Source organism: Carcharodon carcharias, chromosome 16, assembly GCF_017639515.1.
Source record: "Carcharodon carcharias isolate sCarCar2 chromosome 16, sCarCar2.pri, whole genome shotgun sequence".
Lineage (NCBI taxonomy): Eukaryota > Metazoa > Chordata > Chondrichthyes > Lamniformes > Lamnidae > Carcharodon > Carcharodon carcharias.
The window spans coordinates 57,654,357-57,679,698 of record NC_054482.1 but is presented as its reverse complement, the minus strand read 5'-3'; the positions used below and the strand labels follow the sequence as shown (position 1 = coordinate 57,679,698).

General features: G+C 41.1%; 1 protein-coding gene across 2 annotated transcripts in view; it reads right to left on the bottom strand.

Moving 5' to 3' along the window:
• The window catches only part of LOC121289239 (interleukin-23 receptor-like), a 113,672-nt gene extending 88,699 nt beyond the window's left edge, over window positions 1-24,973 (bottom strand). Inside the window, exons 1-4 of one of the 2 annotated variants that reach the window (XM_041208471.1) lie at window positions 24,804-24,973; window positions 4,267-4,356; window positions 2,534-2,827; window positions 796-913 (exon numbers count right to left, since the gene is read on the bottom strand). In XM_041208471.1, the coding sequence (XP_041064405.1) occupies window positions 796-913; window positions 2,534-2,827; window positions 4,267-4,336 (482 nt within the window). In that variant the 5' untranslated portion in view covers window positions 4,337-4,356; window positions 24,804-24,973. The remainder of the gene's footprint in view (window positions 1-795; window positions 914-2,533; window positions 2,828-4,266; window positions 4,357-24,803) is intronic. The other variant, XM_041208472.1, reaches the window with a different exon arrangement.
• Window positions 24,974-25,342: the final 369 nt, after the last annotated feature.

Genomic DNA, 25,342 nt, shown 5'->3' with positions numbered 1-25,342 from the left:
TAAATATAGGGATGAAATGATAAAATATTGCATGGAACACAGTTTTGGGCTTTCGTTTGATCACCATTGAGAATTAAGGAGTATTCATGGAGTATTATTTGTCCAATACTTTCTTAAGACTCAGAAATTTACCTGCACGAGACCTGTTCTTAGGAGCTAAATGGTCTCCTAGGTCTCCAATATGGCGGCAGGAAGCCCATGCTCATTAAGAGCCAGAAGTGCAATGCTTACATTATTGTTAAGGACCCAAAAAAAATAGTATACAGTGTAATACAAGGGACTGTAATGCAAGGGAGGTCACTGAGGGTCTCTATTCAATGAGAGCTAACTACACTTCATTCCCAGCACCCAAACAAGGCTATTGACATGGAATCAGCAGAGATACTGGGGCAGGATAGGTGATCCCAGACAGCGCCCATCTCAACCTGACCACTAACACTATATTATGTAAGATCAGGATACACCACCACCTGGGAGTTTCTCTCCAAGCCACACACCATCCTGATTTGGAAATATATTGCAGTTCCTTTACTGCCGCCAGGACAAAATCCTGGAATTCCCTCCCTAACAGCGCTGTGGATGTACCTACACCACATGGACTGCAGCAGTTCAAGAAGACAGCTGACCGCCATCTTCTCAAGGGCAATTAGGCGATGAACAATAAATGCTGGCCTAGCCAGCAATGCCCACATCTCATAAATGAATGTAAAAAAAAGGAACAGGCAGGTACCCAATATAAGCTAGAATTGCTAACTTGCACATTTTCAGGTCTAGAATGTCTAAATTCTCACTCACGTTTGGATATGGAAGGTGTAATATGTTTCCAGCAATGTCTGTTTTCCTGCTATCCACGTGCATATCATATTGTTATGTCTCCAAATACAGATCAGGTCTTTTGGCTGGTCTGGTGGATCTAACAATAAAAATCACAGCAATATTAAAATGCTGACATAATTTGAGATAACAAAAATACAAAACACAAGAAACAGGAGCAGGAGTAGCCTATCCAGCCCCTCGCGCCTACTCTGTCATTTGATAAGATCATGGCTGATCTGATTGGCTTCAACTCCACTTTTCTGTCTACACCCCATAACCCTTGACTCCCTTGTCGATCAAATATCTGCCTAACTCAAGCCTTGAATATATTCAGTGACCCAGCCTCCACTGCTTCTGGGGAAGAGAATTCCACATACTAATGACCCTCAAGAGAAAAAAATTCTCTTTGTTTCAGTCTTAAATGAAAGACCCCTAATTTTTAACTATGTCCCCTAGTCCTAGACTCCGCAACAAGGGAAACATCCTCTTAGTACCCAGCCTATCAAATCCCCTCAGTATGTTAATGAGAGCCTCTCATTTCAGTTGCAGTGTTGGAATATAAATCAGAGGTAGTCTTCTGCGGCTCCTTTTGACCAGCAGTATTGTTTTGGTATTGCTGATCTTGATGAACTTGCTCCAGCGTTGGGAAAATCCACATCCAGAGTCAAAGACCAGAGTCAGAAGCTCTTGCACTTTAATTGTGCAATATGAAGGAGGCATAAAGTAATTTCCAATGTTTTTAGTCATAACCTACAGAGTTTCATTTTTCTCATCAATGATTTCATACTGACAGGATATGTTACTTTTAAACAGCATGAAAAAGGAATAATTCATCAGGAAGTTGTGTTTGGTGATTTAGTAATATGCAACAGCTGATTTTAACTCTACACTTCCAGTGAAAATGGGATAGTAGTGGATTTAAAATCATTCTGTGCTATTTACCAGCCTATTACCACTACACCATTATATTTACTGGGCGCTTTCACTGGAAGCTCAGGAACCTGTCTGGATCAGGCTGGAGCCTCATTACAGTACAAAGCTCAGCTTTCTAAGATTATTTTGATGGGTGTTGGGACAGACCATGGTCCTTGTGCAATCCACCAAGTTAAAAGACAAGCTGAAAAGGAAAACATAAATAAATCAATAGTTTTGTGGCACAAGGAGGTGCAGGAGTATTTATCTGGGCTCCATAAGTAGAATGTAAGCTGTTGCTGCCCCAGAAATACCCCTACCCTCCATGATTGGCTCTACCCAGGCCTACTTGTTGTACTGTGGGCTGCCAGATATTGTACTGGTCAGGAGCCAGTAAGTGACAGCAAGATGCCCAATCGGGTGGCTGCATGGCAATGAAACCCAACCTTCAAAATGAACTGGCCTCCTGCTAGTGGAAACAGACTGCCTTTTATCCACAATCCACCCGTTCCATTCCTGGAGTTAAAGTCTACCACATTTCCTGCATTTACTGTCCTGTTCCAGCTTGGATTCCTCCCACCATATTGCACAGTGCCTTCAACTTGCTGGCCCAAGTGCCTGCCTGGATCAAGTGCAAGCATCATTATTGCATTCAAATTGGGGTCCTAAGACTTAAAATTACCAATATCTGTTATACTACTGAGTGCTTCATCCCAGGCAGAAAAGGAAATGTAAAGGGAGAGTCATCTTGTGCATAACTATGAGATCACATTAGGCAATGGTATTTTTTGGGACAAATACTTACAGCCAGGTTGAAGACTTGCTACACACACTAACTCTTTAGCCCCATCCACACACTCAATGTAACAGTATATTGTGGAGTCTTGAGTTGTAACATTGATCATCAAATGGTGTGCAGCAGTTTTATTAAAGCGCTCCATTTGTATTTGTTTCTTATTTCTATGCAGTTCAAATTCATTGATGTCGCAGTTCTGTCCCATAGACACACAGGTGATCGAAATGTTGGAGCCAACCAGGAAAACAGGAGCAGGCTTTACCAGGACTTTACCAGGACACTGTATAACAGACAGACCTGAAACTAAAAGAAATTACAGTAAAACACTTAAGGTTTGACCTTTCTGAATAAGATCTATAAGTAAGTCGAGATCATTGCAGGTTTTCTTTCTTGTGTTTGTTTCAGTTCTTTAAGGCACTAAGTGATAGGATTATGTAAGGGGAAATTTTTCTACTCAACAATCAGATGACAAGCTTATATCATATGTGTTAAAAAGAGCTCCACTTGGCTCTCCTAATAAATCATCTTAATCCAAGAACAAGTGCCCTTTACTCATCATTGCGAGTTTTCTGTTTCCAGTCTCAGAAAGAGAGAACTATAAATTACTAACTGGTTCAAGTGTGTTTGTAGTATAATTCTTGTCATTTGTTAGGCTAGTCTCATTGTGGAGTGGTTTAATCTTACTGGTCCACTCGATATTAATTAAAGAAAGAGTTCTGTAGCTGGACAAGATATAGTTTTAGTAACATACTTAAACATAAATATCACCACCAACTACAGGTAACGCACTAACACATATGTATAACATACACAAGTATAAGCCAGACAACTTCAGTATGTGCACCCAGGATGCAAAGCTGATCAATCTTCCTATCAATGTCATCGGTGTCACAAATCGCCCTGAAAATTCTAAGCTCTGCCTAAATTAAGCTTGGCTTTCCTTCTATTGGGTTATTTTTTGCACCTCTTGCACAATTATCTTGCAGCCATCTGCAGTAGTATTCAATGCTAGATAGAGAGATGTTTGCCTTAGTTCTTATCATATCTCAGACGGACATTCTGCATGCTGGGTCTGGAAATATGCTGATCTCACATACCAGATTCTTATGATCCTAAGACTGTCACAAGATGCTTAACTTACTGAGCAGATAGTGAAGCAGAAAACACACTCACCCTCCCTTTTTCCCCTTTAGTTGCTGTGGTTGCAGTTTTCCGCCTTTTGTGCTGGTACTTCTAATCGTCAACAACCTTTGCTTTCCAACTTGACCTATATTCCCAAAATAGCTAGATACAGCTAGATTTCTTTCTCACAATCATTTCATATCACTGGCTGAGGAGAAATTACAGGTCATGGCTCAGTGGTAGCACTTCCCCTTGAGTAGGAGGTTGTGTTTTCAAGCCCCACTCTCGTAATTTCGGCATATAATCCAGTTTAGTAACAAGAGACTATTGTGCCATTTATGGTGCTCATCTTTCAGTGAGTTGTTAAACTGTTGGATGCAAAAGATCCCCTATACACTATTCAAAGTAATGTAGGGGATGTGTCTTGCCCAATGTGAGTGAAACAGGTAATCTAGCTATTTGCTCTCATTGCTGTTTGTGGGATCATTATGTGTGATTACCCTAAATTAAACAGCAACTACACCTTAAAAGTTCCATTGTGATGTGTTATGCAAGTTTGTTCTTTCATAAATATTTAAGTAAAAGGTTATTAATAAATAATCAATGTGCAATAGACTCACCGTTCGATCTGACACATAACATCATGGTAGTTATAGCAGTTACTGTCCCCATTATATTGGCTAGACCCATGGTGAATTCATGAAGCTTCCCTGTAAAGAGTTTTTTGAAACAACAGACGTCAGCAATAGGTTAATAGAAGGGAAATTTTAACTGAATATGTGTCACAAACTATAAAGTTTGTGCTGTTTTGCTTTTATTTATTAAAACAGCAGTTATTTAAAATTTAATTAAGAAGATTTCATTTAAAGTTTCCAAAGACTTCTTGAAATTACTTCAAAGGGTCTTAAATACATCCCTCTAATTACCATAATTAATTCTCAGTGAAATTGTCTTCATCAGTGTGAAATCTTGTGATAATTAACAAATAATGTGCCTACAGTTTTGTTTATAGGAACAAGTTAGTTATACTTGACGTTTAGGGTTTAACATTCAATAGGAAAATGATAAAACAAAAAAATTGTTGTGCTCTTAAATGAAAAGGAAAAACTACAAATGTCAACACCTAAAATAAAAACAAAAAAATACTTAAGTACTCTGCAGGCCAGTTAGCATTTGAAAAGAGAAAAATCTACTGAAAACTGTGAGATAAGCAGGCATTTCAATAAAAGGGGGATGGAGAAAAAACCAACTGATACAGCAATCTCAGAGAGGAAATTAATAAAATAGACCTGTGACTTGATGCAATATATAAAAAGGACTAAAGAATGTCCAAACTATAGGTGGGTGTAGGTGAACACAGGATAGGTCAACATACGCAAAAAAGAAACTGTTAAAGTATAGAAAAACAGAGAAAGAGGCAACATCATGGTAACCCTGATCTTGGTTTCTCCAAACCAAAATTGGACCCTAACGACATGTTATATTACCTAACTCTTTATCTGCGTGTGAACTAAGTTGTGACCTGCCAGAGGTGGCTGTCAGCAAATTCGGGATATTTTTCTGAAGGGAAAGCACTTGATTAACTGAATCAAATAAATGACCTTGAGACAAAAACAAAAAATGCTGGAAAAACTCAGCAGGTCTCGACAGCATCTGTGGAGAGAGAAACAGATTTGACGTTTCGAGTCCATATGACTCTTCTTCAGAGCTTAAGACCTTGGGACCTTGAGCAATTATGTGGGAGGAGGTAATGGACAGGTATTTCATTTCCTGTGTTGCATGGGAAAGCATTGGGGAAGGATAGCTGGAAGCTAGAAGAGTGAATAAAGGTATCATAAAGGGATTGGTCCCTTAGGAACGAAGAAAGGGAGAAAAAACGTGTTTAGTAGCAGGAATCATATTGAAAGCAATAGATATGATGCAGTAGAGAACAAAGGAACCCTGATTTTTTAAGAATGGGGGATGAGACAGGGTCAAAGTTTGAGAAATGGAACAGACATAGTCAACAGACACTGCAGAGGGGAAACTTTGGCTGAAGAGAAAGGAAGACATTTCAAAAAGTTTGATGTAGAAAGTAGAGTCACTAGAGAAAATGTGGCAGAGATGGAGAAAGCAGGATGAAGCGATTGAGTTCTTATAAGAGGCAGGGTGAGAAAAAACATAGGGCGGTATTTTATCTGTGGCACACCATTCCAGTGGCTGAACTGGAAGTGGGCACCACATCCACTCTCTAGCTTTTTGCTGGTTCCCATATGATTACACTAAAATTTAAAGTGTCGGCAGCTTGCGGGGAGACACGTGATCACGTGGCAAGGGAAACCTTTCAGTGGCGAAGCCTGCCACCAGCTGACAATGCAGTAGGTATAAGCAGGCTATAAAACAGTCCCCTGGAGAAACAGGGTGGTTCTGCATCATGGCCACAACTTTCCTGCCCAGCTCCATTGCCATTAACATAATGTTTATTAGTAGCACAAAATTTTTCAAATTTAAATTTCACTTGTAAATATTTCATATCACATTGTTTTCACTTTATTCATTTGTGCACCATCAATATTTGTTGAGATTAGCTTTGTCTGAGAGCTACATGGATTGGAATACCCCATGTTTGGCATGCATTGATTGTTACAGGGCAATTACAGACATTTCTTTATTTGGAAGAAACAATGTTGTGTTTTTGTGTTCACTCTTTGTTGAACATTTATGTTAGTGTCCAGTGTTGTACTCACTACTCTGTGGGACATGGCTGAAGTTGCAGGCTCAGCAGGCCATCGATTCTATGCAGTGTAAACAACATTGTCTGAAATCACTTTCAGCAGGGTAATTGAAATGTTGTAGATGAACTCAAAGCCCTCTAAGGAATCTGCCAGCCAATACCATAGATGGACACACATTTGGACAGTACTGACACTGCCCTTTAGGTCCTTCATTTTCTTGGTGAATCGCATAACTAGCACTGGAGATAGGGCTTTAAACTAAATAGTGGGGGGTGGGGGGGAGGGTTCAGTTGCATGGAAATATAAAAAATCAAAGTTTAAGGAGAGGGAAAGAGTGCAGGTTAGTGACGAGGCTGATTGTTACCAAAAAGTGAAAGGAAGGGACAGAATGTGTGAACGCCATATTGCACCAAAGAATCATATAAGAGTAGGGAAAATTGACAATAGGGCAAACTTAAAGGCTTTGTATCTGAATGTGCGTAGCATTTGGAATAAAACTAATGAATTAACAGAGCAAATAGAGATAAATAAGTATGATTTGGTGGTGATTACTGGTTACGGGGAGAACAGGTTCGGGAATTGAATATCCAAGGGTACTCATGTTTCAGAAGGATAGGCAGGAAGGAAAAGGAGGTGATGTAGCTTTGTTAGTAATGGAAGACATCAGTGCTATAGTGAAAGGATGATATAGGGACTGGAGAGCAAGACATAGAGTCAGTCTGGGTAGAAATAAGAAATAGCAAGGGAAGGAAGTCCCTGGTGGGAGTAATCTATTGGTCCCCAAACAGTAGTTCAGCAGTAGGGCACAGTATAAACCAGGAAATACTGGGAACATGTAAGAAAGGCACGGCAATAATCATGGGTGATTTAAATATGCATATAGACGGGACTAATCAAATTGGTAAGGGTAGCCTCGAGGGAGAGTTCATAGAGTGTATTAGAGATTGTTTCTTGGAGAAATATGTTGTGGAACAAACCAGGAGCAGGCTATTCTGGATTTGGTTTTGTGTAATGAGATGGGATTAATTAAGGATCTCAGTGTAAAGGATCCCTTAGGGAAGAGTGATCACAGTTTGCTAGAATTTCAAGTTCAGTTTGAGAGCGAGAAGCTTGAGTCCCACACTAGTGTTTTGGAGTTAAACAAAGATGACAATAAGATTGGAGGCGTTGTGGACAGAGAGGAAGGCTTTCAAAGCTTGCAGAGGGATCTGCACCAACTGGAAAAATGGGCAAGAAAATGGCAGATGGAGCTTAATGCAGAAAAGTGTGAGGTGTTGCATTTTGGAAGGACAAACCAAGGTAGACATACACAGTAAATGGTAGGGCACTGAGGAGTGCAGAGGAACAAAGGGATCTGGGAGTTCAGATACATAATTCCCTGAAAGTGGTGTCACAGGTAGACAGGGTTGTAAAGAAAGCTTTTGGCATACTGGCCTTCATAAATCAAAGTTTTGAGTATAGGAGTTGGGATGTTATGGTGAGGTTGTATAAGACATTGGTGAGGCCAACTTTGGAGTATTGTGTGCAGTTCTGGTTGCCTAACTACAGGAAGTATATCAGCAAGATTGAAAGAGTACAGAGAAGATTTACTAGGATGTTGTCAGGTCTTCAGGAGTTGAGTTACAGGGAAAGATTAAACAAGTTAGGACTTTATTCCTTGAAGCGTAGAAGAATGAGGGGAGATTTGATAGAAGTTTACAAAATTATGAAGGGTATAGACACAGTAAATGCGAGTAGCCTCTTTCCACTTAGATTAGGAGAGATAAACATGAGAGGACATGACTTTAGGATGAAAGGGGAAAGGTTTAGGGGGAACTTCTTCACTCAGAGAGTGGTGGGAGTGTGGAACGAGCTGCCATCTGACGTGGTAAATGCGGGCTCACTCTTAAGTTTTAAGAATAAATTGGATAGATACATGGATGGGAGAGGTCTGGAGGGTTATGGACTGGGTGCAGGTCAATGGGACTAGCGGAATAATATTTCAGCACAGACTAGAAGGGCCGAATGGCCTGTTTTTCTGTGCTGTAGTGTTCTATGGTTCTATGGTTCTAAAGGTAACTACATAGGCATGAGGGCAGATTTTGCCCGAGTGGATTTGGCAGGAAGACTACAAGGTAGGACAGTTGATGAACAGTGGCAGTTATTGAAGGAGATATTCAATTCCTCCCAAGTAAAAAAATATGTTCCAAAGAGGAAGAAAGATGGTAAGAGGGAAAAAAGCATCCATGGCTAAGCAAAGAAGCTAAAGATAGCATAAAGGCAAAAACGAAGGCATACCAAATTGCGAAGGTCAGTAGCAGGCTGGAAGATTGGAAAACTTTTAAAAATCAACAAAGGGTTGCTAAAAAAAAAAGCAAAGGTAAATCATGAAAGAAAACTAGTGCAAGATGTAAAAACTGATAGCAAAAGCTTCTACAAGTATATAAAAGGAAAGAGAATAGCTAAAGTGAATGTTGATCCCTTGAAGGATGAGACAGGGGAGTTAATAGTGGGGAATGCAGGAATGGCAGAGATGCTTAATATTTTGCCTCAGTTTTCACGGTGGAGGACATTAGTACCACCCCAATAGTAAAAGGTAGTGCAGAGGGTATAGATAAGGAGGAACTTAGAAAATTGCACCATCACTAGAGAAAAAGTACTAAGCAAATATTGGGATTAAAGGGTGGCAAGTCTCCAGGAGCTGATGGCCTACATCCCAAGGTCTTAAAGGAAGTGGCAGCGGAGATAGTGGGTGCATTGGCTGTAATATTCCAAAATTCCCTGGATTCTGGAAAGGTTCCAGAAATTGGAAAATGCTAATATGATGCCCTTATTCATAAAGGGGGGAGGCAGAAAGTAGGGAACTATAGACCAGTTAGTTTAACATCTGTCATTGGGAAATTGTTGGAGTCCATAATTAAGGAAGTAGTAATGGGGCATTTGGAAAGTCAAAATGCAATCCATCAGAGTCAGCATGGTTTTATGAAGAGTAAATTGTGTTTCACTAATTTGCTAGAGTTCTTTGAAGATGCGACAAGCAAAGTGGAGAATGGGGATCCTGTAGATGTAGTATATCTGGACTTCTAGGAGGCCTTTGATAAGGTGCCACACAAAAGATCAATACACAAGATAAGATCACATGGAGTTAGGGATAATAAGTTAACTTGGATATAGGATTGGCTAACCAACAGAAAGCAGAGAGTTGGGATAAATGGGTCTTTTTCTGGATGGCAAGCTGTAATTAATGGGGTGCCACAGGGTTCGGTCCTTGGGCCCCAACTATTTACAATCTATATCAATGACTTGGATTCCAGGATAGAAGGTACTATAGCTAAATTTGCAGATGACACCAAAATAGGTGGGAAAGTAAGTTGCAATGAAGAAATAAGGAATTTAAAAAGGGATATGGATAGGTTAGGTGAATGTGCCAAAACTTGGCAGATGGAGTTTAACGTGGATAAGTGTGAGGTTTTCCATTTTGGTCGGAAGAATGAAAAGGTGACTTATTATTTAAATGGAGAGAAACTTCAGAATGCTTCAGTGCAGAGGGGTCTGGGTGTCCTCGTGCATGAATCACTGAAAGCTAGTATGCAGGTACAGAAGGTAATAAGGAAAGCAAATGTAATTTTGGCATTTATTGCTGAAGGAACAGAGTATAAAAATAAGGAAGTGTTGTTGCAACTGTACAAGGCATTGGTGAGACTGTACCTGGAGTACTATGCACAGTTTTGGTCCCCTTCCTTGAGGAAGGATGTAGTTGCATTGGAGGTGGTTCAGAGGAGGTTCACTAGATTGGTTCCAGGGGTGGGGGCTTGTTTTATGAGGAGAGATTGAGCAGTTTAGGCCTATACTCGCTAGAATTTAGAAGGATGAGAGGAGATTTAATTGAGGTACGTAAGATGCTAAAGGGGATAGATAAAGTAGACGTGGAATAGATATTTCCCCTTGTGGGGCATTCTAGAATGAGGGACCATAGTTTTAGGCTAAGGGGTGGTAGATTTAAATCAGAGATGAGGAGGAATTATTTTTCTCAAAGGGCCGTGAATTCACTGCCTCAGAGTGCAGTGGATGCTGGGACGCTGAATAAATTTAAGGAGGAGACAGACTTTTAATTAGTAATGGGTTGAAAGGTTGTGGGGGAGGCGGGAAATTGGAGTTGAGGCTGAAATGAGATCAGCCATGATCGTATTGAACGGTGGGGCAGGCTCCAGGGGCTGAATCGCTTACTCCTGCTCCTAGTTTTTATGTTCTTATGTTATATTGACCGACTGTTCCCACCACCAAACCCAGGACACCAGGCCCTCCTGTCTTCCACTCCTCCATGCCCCTGACCCCATCATCTGTCCTCCCTTGGATTCCTCTTCCACTGCTCCATGCCCCGACTCCACTCCACACCATATCCCCACCCCCGCCACCCAAAACTGCTTACCCTTGCCGGTCCTGAGCCTCCATGCAAAATGCCTATCTCCTGCTCACTTCCCTTGTACTTCATGGCTCAGCAAGGGAAACTCTTGATCTCAGACACAACCACACAAAGCTGACCATTGCACGCCACCTTTAAACGCACCAGCGAAAAGATTCTCATATGCCACTTACTTTATCTTGAAGATAAATTTTAATCTATGGCACACCATTTCCGATGGTTGAACTGGAAGTGGGCACCACGTCCACTCCCTTGCTTTTTGCGGGTTCCCATGTAATTACAATTATGATTTAAAGTGTTGGCCGCATGCGGGGAGACACATGAGATCATGTGGCAAGGGAAGATTTTCATTGGCGAAACCCAACACCAGCTGATAATGCAGTAGGTACAAACAGGCTATAAAACATTCCCTGGAAAAACAGGGTGATTCTGCATCACGGCCACAACTTTCCTGCCCAGCTCCATTGCCATTAACATAAGATTTATTAGTAGCACAAAGGTTTTCAAATTTAAATTTCACATGTAAATATTTCATATTACATTGTTACATTTAAAAGTAATTTTAAAAAGTTTTACGCTAATGACCATCCATGGCATATAAATGAGTTACAAGTGGGAACCCGCCATAGGACTGTGTGAGGTCCAACACATCACAGACATGCAGCTGACTTAATATCTGCATCTCAACCCAATATCAGGAAATTGAAATTTTGTCTCCTACCTAATTCAATCACCCTGCATACCATGTTTCCTGCTCTTTCAGGCTCCATAAAATCCTCCCCATAATTAATATAGCAATGTCAGTCATTGTGTTTGTAATGGATGTCTGTAGAAAGTCAATTACAAAAAATTGAGAGAAAGAAGTTCTCTTTGCTGCCAGATCCAATAAATGGCTAAAACAGACAGGTGAGCAGAAAGGGTAGGAGACTGGAACTTTCCACCAACCTGCCATCCAAAAATTAAACATACCCCAATGTGTATTTACCTCCTCATTAGCATTCAATGCTTGCTTCTTCATTACATTATTGTGTAATTTTACAGACATTTCAAAAACATTCCTTCTACTATGAAGTGTCAAAGTACAACTTTTGCTCTGAGCTTCAGCAGAATTAAGGATATATAAAGCATGGATATGTGCATGTTCTTTATTAAAACAACTTTTGGAAGTATGTGGAATTTTGGGATCACTTAGTGATTGTGGACGAAGGAGGCATAATGGCTTGTGAGGATGGCATTCAAAAAGTCAAATCTTAATTAAAGTAAGGATGACTGTTTCAGCATGGGCTGGGGTGGGGGGCATGATGTAGTAGAGCTGGTGGGCAATATTACAGAGATCGAAGTATTCCACCTTGGTGTTAAATGAGATATCAAATTGGAGGAGATTTCTTTGAATCTTTGAAAGATATTCAAAATAGAGAATTGTAATTACAGTAAACTCATCGTGGATCTATTCATAATGAAGATTAACTATTACTCAGCAAACGAAAATGTTCAAAAGCAACTGTTGCTCAGTACTTATGCATTTTGGGCAGACTGTTGTAGACTATATTTTCCCTCTGTATTTTTCTTCAAATGAAAAAAGACCTTTCAGATCATTACATCCATTCCTGCAAATTGCACTAAAAGGCAAAAATGCCTGTTTTCATTTTGATTAATGATCAACTAGTGAAGTTGCTGGAATTTGTTGTTTTGAAAAGCTTATTGCTGTTGGTAGTAATGAATAATCATGACATGCCTGTAACAATAAACCATTCATACTACTGTTAGTCACAGAATCATAGAATGGTCACAGTACAGGAAGCAGTATCTTTGCTGGTTCTCTGCAAGGGCAATTCACTTGACGTTGGTCCTCTGTCTTTTCTTTGTAGCTCTGCAAATTTTCCCTTTTCAGATAATGATCCAATTCTCCTTTGAAAGCCATGACTGAATATGCCTCCACCATACTCTCAAGTAGTGCATTCCAGATCCGAGCCAATCACTGCATAAAAAAGCTTTTCCTCATGTTGCCATTGCTTCTTTTGCCCTTCACCTTAAAACAGGGTGTCCCCTGTTTCCCGATCCTTCCACCAATGGGAACATTTCTCCCTATTTACCTAGCCCAGATCCCTCACGATTTTGAATACCTCTATCAAATCTCCTCTCAACCTTCTCTTCTTCAAGGAGAATAGTCCCAGATTCTCTAATCTATCTAATAGAAGTTCATCATCCCTGGAACCATTCTGATGAATCTTTTCTGTACCCTCTCCGATGCCTTCACATCCTTCCTAAAGTGTGGTGCCCAGAAATGGACACAATGTTCCAGTTGAAGTCAAACCAGTGTTTTATAATAAAACGTTAATGGCAATTCACTTAACAGTTTATTTTGCTTACTGGTTCAACAACAATTGAGAAAAATCCACTTTACCGACCAGAATCCAATACAATTAGTGGTGAAATGAGAGGAGATAGCAATCTCCAAAATGTGTAAACAAGGTGGCTTTATGTCAGTGAAAGAGCCAATGTGGTGTTAGCTGCTTGGAGGACATTGTTGGAGGTTCGGAAGAGGTTGCATGACTTAAAGATGGTTATAAAGATATGCTATGAATGTTATTTTTAAGTAGCAGGTCATGGAATATATGGACCTGAAGGAACAGTTTTTAAAGATATCACATGATTAGTAGACAAATGTTCACGTAGATATAGCAAATAAGTTCATAGAAATTGAATGATTATGGATATGCAACTTACATTATGCATTTCTTGATGAAAAACCAATTCATTCAGGAAAGAATTTCCATGCATTGAATCACCCGAGCTTAACCTTGCCCATTTTTAAATTTAAAGGCAAAACTGAGACACAGTAGGAAAGCAGAATGTGAAACAGGTGCTGAAGTCAATGGCACATGGAGGATGTGACTCAATTTGTAAAACAGTAGCTGATTTATATCAGAAGGGGAGCCAAATGGTTTTGGTGCTGTGCAGAACTAGTGATGTGTACCATTTTAATAATGAAATTTATCATTTACATTTAAGTTATATCGAAGTGTCCATGTGCACAAAACACGTAATGATAAATGGATAATTTTTCTTATGTAATCATAATGTCCTTATAATTTGTTCTCTTCGTAGAGCAAGGAGGACCTAATTGGTCAACTAAATAACATGAACTCTCATTATCCAGAACCCAGAAAGTCACAAGCTCTATAGGATAAAAACATACCGATGTTAAAGGTGAGGTGTTGAATACTGGTGATGAAAAAAATGGTAGGTGCTGATTGGGAGCAGCTATCATATGACAAAAGTCCAGTCTGCTGACTGTCCCTCCTTAGTTATGTGGAGATATTGGTCTAACTGAACTTATTTTTGAATGAGGGATAATATGAGTCATGATCTTCCTATACTTGCTAAATTCTTGGGATGTGTTAGTCTCTTGTTACACTACAATTATCCAATAATTGCTACAGTTAAACCCATGGGCATAAACTCCCCTTTTTTGCCTGTTAGGGTGCTACTTCAAAATCTAGCCCTTTATTAAACCCATTGGGGAAATATGTTGGTTGCTTTGAGTTACCAAAATCAGGTAGAGTCAATCCTGTCAACTTTTCTAGGGTCATCCTGTAAACGCTTGATGGTGAGAGTTTATTAAATGAAGTAGGGGAGGTAATGGAAAATTAACAACCAGATGAAGGGGCTAAGCAGCCAAAGCCTTCTAACTGATGGTTGAATAGGAGAGGCTGCATAATGAGGTAGATGAGAAGAGAATTGCCAAATTTGGCACTCTCCCAATGGTGCACATGTTTGTCAGGGGCTGATCAACACTATGCACTTCCAGTACAACCTGAAATAGATCAGATGTGGAAGATGTCAAACTTTAATAAGCTTTTAAGGTGAAACTATCCAGCAGTTTCCTTTACAAGATAGAGGGTCTAATACACCAATCAGTAAGTATTGCCAGTCAATCTGTTACATGTTTACTCCTGGTCCAAGCCAAGCAATGCTGTAACAGTCTATTATTATTGTTTTCCTGTATAAGGCCAGGAAGTGCAACCTGACTACACTGACTCTAACCTAACAATGCTGACAACTACCTGACAACACTGTCGTGGCCCAGAACAAAACCCCTCACAGAACCCCACAACTCTCACTACAATTGAAAGCACCACCACAACTATGGGCCAGCACAACCTGGAGGGTGCAGTTAGTGAGGTTCCCCATTTATCATGATATGTGAGCAGAACCACGAGCAGGACTTTTACCTTGTCAGACGGGTGCAGGTGGCCGGGTCCGGGAGCAGTCGCGAAACTGACCGCTGCCGACCCCGACCACAATTTTATGCTGGTTGGCTAATTAATGGGCAGCCAGCGTGAATGGCGTGCTGCAACACTGAGGGCTGCCAGGGTGGGGGCAGGAGGGCACGGAGGTTTGCGCATGTAGCGGGTGCCCGCACTGAAAGGTCCCTGAAGGCACAGAGCTACCTCAGGGTGCTGAAGATTTTTTAAAAATAAATAATTTTAAAATGTTAAAAACATGTCCCCTCATGTGATTCTGTCACATGAGCAGGATCATGTTATAAATGAGATTCAAACATTTGTATTTTATTTTTAATTCCTGTTGGTAACCTCATCCTGCCCATGGAATACGTTTCATAAAAAATCCGAAGGCCGCCCAGCCAATTCTCCTGCCCGCCAACTGTAAGGTTGGACGGCAGCAAAATATTGCATTTGATTATGACTTTAATGGCCTTAATAGGCCTGTTAATTGTTGGTGGGCGTGCCTGCTGACCGAACTATTGCGTGAATGCGTAGAGATGTCGGGACGCTCGCCTAGTGTCATAACGCGTCATTTTAGGCTTCAGCAGGTCGGGTGCGTGCCTGCCCGCTGAGCAAAAAATTCTGGCCCATGTGTGTGTTCAGATACAAGCAGCAGAGTTTTGGAGGATCTCAAGCTTGTGGAGGGCACAAGATGGGAGAACAACAAGCATCGCATTAGAATAGCTTACTGGAGGTAACAAAACCACGAATGAGAGTTTCAGTAGCAGATGCAGTCAGGCAGGGCCAGAGATGAGTTGTACCACGGAGCTGGGAGAAGGTGGTGTTTGTAATGAAGTGATTATGCGGTTGGAAAGTACAATGGACGGCCCATCTGTTTTCCCCTGAACAAGTTAGATTAGAACTATGTCCAGATTGGAGCGCTTGATGTCACAGTGAGTATATGAAATGGAGAGGGTTCTAATCTCCAGTACTAACATCCCTCACCTTGAATCCCCAGAAAAAAATGGTGGGATTTAAAACTGCATTTTTACCATGTTCTAATGGAAGCACATGCTGCCAAAGTCATGGTGAAAGAGGAGGTAGTTGAGATACTGGAAGGGCTAAAAAGAGGAGCTACTAGAAAAGCTGGCAGTACTTAAAGTTAATAAATCACCAGAGCCAGATGGGATTCTTCCAACGATACCGTGAGAAGTAAGGATGGAAACTGTAGAGGTACTAGCCATAATCTTCCAGTCCTCTTTGGATACAGGGGACCGAAGAATTGCAAATGTTACACCCTTGTTCAAAAAGAGTATAAGGATAAATCCAGCAACTACAGGCCAGTCAGTTTAACCTCAGTAGCAGAAAAACTTTTAGAAATGAAAATCTGGGATAAAATTAACATTTAGTAGGACAAGGGTAAATTAATTGAGGACAGCCAGCATGGATTTGTGAAAGGCAAATTAACTAACTTGTTTGAGTTTTTTGATAAGTTAACAAAGAGGTTGATGAAAGTAATACAGTTATGGACTTCCGAAAAGTGTTTGATAAAAAGCCACATAGTAAACTTGCCAGTAAGTTGAAGTCCATAGAATTAAAAGGACAGTAGCAGGATAAATATGAAGTTGACTAAATGACAGGAAACAGAGTAATGGTGAACAGTTGATTTTCAGACTGGAGTAAAGTACACAATAGGGTTCCCTGGATTGGTGCTATGACCATGCTTTTCTTCATATATAAATTAAAACTTGGACTTGGGTGTAATGGGCAAAATTTCAAACATTGCAGGTGACACAAAACTGGATGTATATGAACTGTGAGAAGGATAGTGGTGGACTTCAAGAAGACATGGACAGGCTGGTGATATGGGCACACACGGGGAAGATGAAGTGTAATACAGAGAAGCGTTAAGTGTTACATTTTGATAGGAAGAACTAGGAGAGGCAATATAAAATAAAAAGCCCAATTCTAAAGGGTGTTCAGGAAAAGACAAACATGGGGTGATATTTTCACACATCACTGATGGTTGAGAAAGTGGCTGAAAAGACATATGGGAGTCTAGGCTTTATTATTAGAGGCAGTGAGTACAAAAACAAGGCAGTTATGATGAACCTTAATAAAACATTAGCTCTGCCTCAACTGGAGTATTGTGTCCAATTCTGGGCATTACATTTTGGGAAGGATCTAAAGGTTTATGACTTAAAGATTTACAAGAATGATTCTAGGTCTGAGAGATTACCGTTATGTGGATAAATTGGAGGATCTGAGTTGTTCACCTTAGAGAAGGTTCAGAGGAGATTTGATAGAATGGTTCAAAATCATGAGGGGTATAGGCAGAGTAGCTAGAGAGAAACTGTTCCCATTGATGGAAGGGCCCAGAACTAGAGGACACAGATTTAAATGATTGGCAAAAGAACTAGAGTGACATGAGGAAAATAATTTTCAGCTGTGTGTGTTTATGACCTGGTTTATATCCTAGCGTGTAAAATTAAAGCACATGGGATTGGGGTTAATGTATTGAGATGGATTTATATAAACGACATAGATGACTATGTGAGAGGTAGGATTAGTAAGTTTGCGGATGACACAAAGATTGGCCGGGTGGTTAACAGTGAGGTTGAGTGTCTTGGGCTACAGGAAGATATAGATCGGATGGTCAAATGGGCAGAAAAGTGGCAGATGGAATTTAACCCTGAAAAGTGTGAGGTGATACACTTTGGAAGGAGTAATTTGACAAGGAAGTATTCAATGAACGGCATGACACTAGGAAGTTCTGAGGAACAAAGGGACCTTGGCGTGTGTGTCCATAGAAGGCAGAGGGGCATGTTAGTGGGGTGCTGAAAAAGGCATATGGGACACTTGCCTTTATCAAAGGAGGCATAGATTACAAAAGTAGGGAGGTCATGTTGGAGTTGCATAGAACCTTGGTGAGGCCACACTTGGAGTACTGTATGCAGTTCTGGTCACCACATTATTGGGAGGATGTGATTGCACTGGATGGGGTGCAGAGGAGATTCACCAGAATGTTGCCTGGGATGAAACACTTAAGTTATGAAAAGATGTTGGATAGACTTGGGTTGTTTTTGTAGGAGCAGAGAAGACTGATCGAGGTGTACAAGATTATGAGGGGCATGGACAGGGTGGATAGGGAGCAGTTGTTCCCCTTAGTTGAAGGGTCAATCATGAGGGGACATAAGTTCAAGGTGAGGGGCAGGAGGTTTAGGGGGGATGTGAGGAAAAACTTTTATAGCCAGAGGGTGGTGACGGTCTGGAATGCACTGCCTGGGAGAGTGGTGGAGGCGGGTTGCCTCACATCTTTTAAAAAGTACCTGGATGAGCACTTGGCATGCCATAACATTCAAGGCTATGGGTCAAATGCTAGTAAATGGGATTAGGTAGGTAGGTCAGGTGTTTCTCATGTGTCGGTGCAGACTCGATGGGCTGAAGGGCCTCTTCTGCACTGTGTGATTCTGGATAGAAAACTGGTTGGCAGACAGGAAACAAAGAGTAGGAATAAACGGGTCTTTTTCCAAATGGCAGGCAGTGACTAGTGGGGTACTGCCAGGATCGGTGCCGGGACCCCAGCTATTCACAATATATATTAATGATTCAGATGAGGGAACTAAATGTAATATCTCCAAATTTGCAGATGACACAAAGCTGGATGGGAGGGTGAGCTGTGAGGAGGATGCAGAGATGCTTCAGAGTGATTTGGACAAGCTGAATGAGTGGGCAAATGCATGACAGATGCAATATAATGTGGATAAAAATGAGGTTATCCACTTTGGTAGTAAAAACAGGAAGGCAGGTTATTATCTGAATGGCTATAAATTGAGAGAGGGGAATGTGCAACGAGACCTGGGTGTCCCCGTACACCAGTCGCTGAAGATAAGCATGGAGGTGCAGCAGGCGGTAAAGAAGGAAAATGGTACGTTGGCCTTCATAACCAGAGGATTCGAGGACAGGAACAGGGATGTCTTGCTGCAATTATCCAGGGCCTTGGTGAGACCACACTTGGAATATTGTGTGCAGTTTTGGTCTCCTTATCCGAGGAAGGATGTTCTTGCTATAGAGGGAGTGCAGCGAAGGTTTACTAGACTGATTCCTGGGATGGCAGGACTGACATATGAGGAGAGATTGAGTCAGTTAGAGTTATATTCGCTGGAGTTCAGAAGAATGAGGGGGGATCTAGTAGAAACATATAAAATTCTAACAGGTCTAGACAGGGTAGGTGCCGGAAGGATGTTCCCGATGGTGGGGGAGTCCAGAACCAGCGGTCTTAGTCTGAGGATACAGGGTAGGCCATTTAGGACTGAGATGAGGAGAAATTTCTTCACCCAGAGAGTGGTGAGCCTGTGGAATTCGCTACCACAGAAAGCAATTGAGACCAAAACATTGAATGTTTTCCAGAAGGAGTTGGATATAGCTTTTGGGGCAAAAGGGATCAAAGGGTATGGGGAGAAAGCGGGAGCAGGCTATTGAGTTGGATGATCAGCCATGATCATAATGAAATGCGGAGCAGGCTCGAAGGGCTGAATGGCCTACTCCTGCTCCTATTTTCTATGTTTCTATGGAATGCACTGCATGAGAGAGTGGTATAGGCAGATTTAATCATGGCTTTCAAAATAGAACTGGATAAGCACCTGAAGAGGAAAAGCATTGCAGGGTGTAGATCTAGCTAAACTGTACACGCAGAGAGCAGGCATAGGCTTAATGGGACAAATGGCTAGCTCCTGTGTCATAACCATTCTATGATTTTAATGTATTATGCCACTTTTCCCCTTGAAAAAAGAACTTTCAAAAATATCTCAATGCAACTTCCACAACTAGAGTACAAGAGGGTAGCAGTCTTGCTTCAGCCCTACAAAGCCCTGATTAGACCACACCTGGAGGACTGTAAGCAGTTCTGGGCACCACACCTTAGGAAGGATATACTAGTCTTGGAGCGGATGCAGCATAGGTTTACCAGAATGATACCTGGACTCCAAGGTTAAATTATGAGGAGTCATTACATAAATAAGAACATAAGAACTAGGAGCAGGAGTAGGCGATTCAGCCCCTGGAGCCTGTCCCACCATTCAATATGATCGTGGCTGATCTCATTTCGGCCTGAACTCCAATTTCCTGCCCTCTCTCCATTACCTTCCAACCCATTACTAATTAAAAATATGTCTACCTCATCCTTAAATTTATTCAACGTCCCGGCATCCAGTTCACTCTGAGGTAGTGAATTCCATAGATTCACGACTCTTTGAGAAAAGTAATTCCTCCTCACCTTTGATTTAAATCTACCACCCCTTAGCCTAAAACTATGGCCTCTCATTCTTGAATACCCCACAAGAGGAAACATCCACTCCACGTCTACTTTGTCTATCCTCTTTAGCGTCTTATATACCTCAATTAGATCTCCTCTCATTCTTCTAAACTCTAGCGCGTATAGGCCTAAGCTACTCAATCTCTCCTCATAAGACAAAGCCCACATCTCTGGAATCAATCTAGTGAACCTCTTCTGAACCGCCTCCAGTGCAACTACATCCTTCTTCAAGTAAGGGGGCCAAAGCTGTGCATAGTACTCCAGGTGCGGTCTCACCAATGCCTTGTACAGTTGCAACAAAACTCCCCTATTTTTATGCTCTATTCCTTTAGCAATAAATACCAAAATTACATTTGCCTTCCCTATTACCTTCTGTACTTGCATACTAGCTTTCAGCGAATCATGCATGAGGCCACCCAGATCTCTATGCACTGAAGCATTCTGAGGTTTCCCTCCATTTAAATAATAAGTCGCCTTTTTATTCTTCCAACCAAAATGGATACTCTCACATTTATCCACGTTAAACTCCATCTGCCAAATTTTGGCACATTCAACTAACCTATCCATATCCATTTGTAAATTTCTTATTTCTTCATTGCAACTTACTTTCCCACCTATTTTGGTGTCAGCTGCAAATTTAGCTGTAGTACCTTCTATCTTGGAATCCAAGTCATTGATATAGATTGTAAATAGTTGGGGCCCAAGGATCGAAGCCTGTGGCAAGTTACAGCTTGCCATCCAGAAAATGACCCATTTATCCCAACTCTCTGCTTTCTGTTGGTTAGCCAATCCTCTATCCAAGCTAATTTATTACCCCTAACTCCATGTGATCTTATCTTGTGTATTAATCTTTTGTGCGGTACCTTATCAAAGGCCTCCTAGAAGTCCAGATATACTACATTTACAGCATCCCCATTATCCACTATGCTTGTCACATCTTCAAAGAATTCTAGCAAATTAGTGAAACACAATTTACTCTTCATAAAACCATGCTGACTCTGATGGATTGCATTTTGACTTTCCAAATGCCCCATTACTACTTCCTTAATAATGGATTCCAACAATTTCCCAACGACACATTAAACTAACTGGTCTATAGTTTCCTACTTTCTGCCTCCCCACTTTTTGAATAAGCATTTTTGAATAGTATTTTTCCAATCCACTGGAACCTTTCCAGAATTCCGGGAACTTTGGAATACTATAACCAATGCGTCCACTATCGCCGCTGTCACTTCCTTTAAGGCCCTAGGATATAGGCCATCAGCTCCTGGGGACTTGTCACCCTTTAATCCCAATAGTTTGCTCAGTACTTTTTCTCTAGACACAGAATAATAGAATCATAGAGTGCAGAAGACGCCCTTCAGCCCATCGAGTCTGCACCGACACGTGAGAAACACCTGACCCACCTAATCCCATTTACCAGCACTTAGCCCACAGCCTTGAATGTTATGATGTGGCAAGTGCTCATCCAGCTACCTTTTAACAGATGTGAGGCAACCTGCCTCCACCACCCTCCTAGGTAGCGCATTCCAAACCATCACCACCCTCTGGCTAAAAAAGTTTTTTCCTCACATCCCCGCTAAACCTCCTGCCCCTCACCTTGAACTTAAGTCACCTCATGACTGACTCTTCAAATAAGGGGAACAGCTGCTCCCTACCAACTCTGTCCATGCCCCTCATAATCTTGTACACATCGATCAGGTCGCCCCTCAGTCTTCCCTGCTCCAACGAAAATAACCCAAGTCTATCCAACCTCTCTTCATAACTTAAATGTTTCATCCCAGGCAACATCCTGGTGAATCTCCTCTGTACCCCATCCAGTGCAATCACATCCTTCCTATAATGTGGCAACCAGACTGCACACAGCACTCCAGCTGTGGCCTCACCAAGGTTCTATACAACTCCAACATGACCTCCCTACTTTTGTAATCTATGTCTCGATTGATAAAGGCAATTGTCCCATTTGCCTTTTTCACCACCCCACTAACATGCCCCTCCGCTTTCAGAGATCTGTGGACACACACGCCAAGGTCCCTTTGTTCCTCATAACTTCCTGGTGTCATGCCGTTCATTGAATACTTCCTTGTCAAATTACTCCTTCCAAAATGTATCACCTCACTTTCAAATTCCATCTGCCACTTACCCTTATCTGCTCATTTGACCATCCGATCTATATCCTCCTATAGCCCAAGACACTCAACCTCACTGTTAACCACCCAGCCAATCTTTGTGTCATCTGCAAACTTACTAATCCTACCCCCCACACAGTCATCTACGTTGTTTATATAAATGACGAATAATAGGGGACCCAGCACAGATTCCTGTGGTATGCCACTGGACACTGACTTCCAGTTAATAAAGCAGCCTTCTGTCATCACCCTCTGCCTCCTACAACTAAGCCAATTTTGAATCCATCTTATCAAATTACCCTGTTTCCCATGTGCATTTGCCTTCTTTATAAGTCTCCCATGTGGGACCTTGTCAAAGGCTTTGCTGAAATCCATAAAAACTACATCAACTGCACTACCCTCATCTACACACCTGGTCACCTCCTCAAAAAATTCAATCAAATTTGTTAGGAATGACTTCCCTCTGACAAAGCCATGCTGACTATCCCTGATCAAACCTTACCTCTCCGAGTGGAGATAGATTCTCTCCTTCAGAATTTTCTCCAATAGTTTCTCTACCACTGACGTGAGACTCACTGGCCTGTAGTTCCCTGGCTTATCTCTATGACCCTTCTTAAATAGCGAAACCACATTAGCCGTTCTCCAGGCCTCTGGCACCTCCCCCGTGAGGAGAGGAATTAAAAATTTGGGTCAGAGCCTCTGCGATCTCCTCCCTTGCCTCCCTCAGCAGTCTGGGACACAAATCATCCGAACCTGGGGATTTGTTCACTTTTAACCCTGCCAACACCTACAATACCTTGCCACTCCCTATATCAAGAACCTCATCTATACACCTAGTCACCTCCTCAAAAAATTCAATCAATTTGTTAGGCATGACCTCCCTCTGATAAAGCTATGCTGACTATCCCTGATCAAACCTTGCCTCTCCCTCGCAGAACCTCACAGTCTCTCTCCCCGAGTTCAATATCTTCATCCTTATTCTCTTGGGTGAAGACGGATGTGAAGTATTCATTCAACACTCTACCGATGACCTCTGGCTCTACTTAGATAGTGATGGTGATTGTTCTAAGTTCCTCCTTCTCTATACCTTCTGCACTACCTGTTACTATTGGGGTGGTACTAGTGTCCTCCAACATGAAAACTGAGGCAAAATATTGATTAAGCGTCTCTGCCATTTCTGTGTACTGTGTTCCCCATCATTAACTCCCCAGTCCCATCCTCATTTGCTTTAGCTACTCTCTTTTCTTTTATATACTTGTAGAAGTTCTTGCTATCAGTTTTTACATTTTGTGTTAGTTTTCTTTCATGATTTCCCTTTGTTCGTTTTATTATTTTTTTAGTAACTTTTTGTTGATCTTTAAAAGTTTCCCAATCTTCCAGCCTGCCACTGACCTTTGCAATTTGGTATGCCTTCGTTTTTGCCTTTATATTATCTTGAACTTCCTTGCTTAGTCATGGATGCTTTTTTCCCCTCTTACCATCTTTCTTCCTCTTTGGAATATATTTTTTTACTTGGGAGGAATTGAATATCTCCTTCAATATCTGCCACTGTTCCTCAACTGTCCTACCTTGTAGTCTTCCTGCCCAGTCAACTCGGGCCAAATCTGCCCTCATGCCTATGTAGTTACCTTTGTTTAACTCCAGAACACTAGTGTGGGACTCAAGCTTCTTGCTCTCAAACTGAACTTGAAACTCTAGCATCTCTAGCATATAGATCACTCTTCCCTAGAGGATCCTTTACTCTGAGATCTTTAATTAATCCCATCTCATTACACAAAACCAAATCCACAATAACCTGCTCTCTAGTTGGTTCCACAACATATTGCTCCAAGAAACAATCTCTAATACACTCTATGAACTCTCCCTCAAGGCTACCCTTGCCAATTTGATTAGTCCAGTCTATATGCATATTAAAATCACTCATGATTATTGCTGTTTCTTACATGCTCCCTTTTTGCATTTTTCACTTTGAAATATTTATCCACTTTTCTTTTGAAGTTGTTCGGTATTCTGCTTCAACCATTGTTTCTAGTTCTATACTCTAACAACGTTGTCACAAAAAAAGATATTCCCCACCCTTTCCTTTTGGTGATAATCTTAAATTTGTGCCTTACAGTTACCAATTCATCGAGCGATAGATTCTCCCTGATTAACTTTAAGCAGAGTGGAGAATTTAAAATAAAGCTATGGATTTTTCTCCAAAACCAGGGTAGCTATTCCTAAAGAATAAAATTTTAAGTGAATCTAGAACTGTCTTTAATAGTTTTAAAAGTTATGTATTCTTTTAGTTTTAGTGATAAAATAATAACCCTAACTTTTGTGACTCAAACAGCAATAATGATCTAAAGAGAGTAGTCAGTTTGAATTACCTTGTTCTCCATTAAGAAGACTTTTCTTTCCACAGATTGTATTGTACTCCTCCCTGAGCCGTTGTTTCTGTGCAGTCTTCCTACCTGCTTGTTTTCCCAACAAATGACTCCTTTATCCACACAGATTTTGGCAGGAGGAGGTGCTGAATGAACACCTAAGCTGGCACTAAGCATAGTCTTAGCTTTTCCATTTAAGTACTAAATGAATCACATGGCTCATTGGGAAAGCCCCTTCAGTGGGCTGAATTCTCTGATTCTTCTGGGCTCTCGCTGACATCTGGCAATACACTTCCTTCAAATGCAAGAGACCTACCCTGATGCTGATTGACAATCAGCTACCAGACATTGTTATGAGAATATTTTTGATGTTTAAAAATACATGAATAGCAAGTCGGATATATTTTAAATTGTCACAAATTTCCATTACAGTTCTTCAAGAGAAGGCAAATTATTTCAAAATTTGAAATCATAAATGTAGAAAAATGTCACACAAAATAACAGGGTGCTGAAATGACACAGAAGATTTTAACTTTTCATCT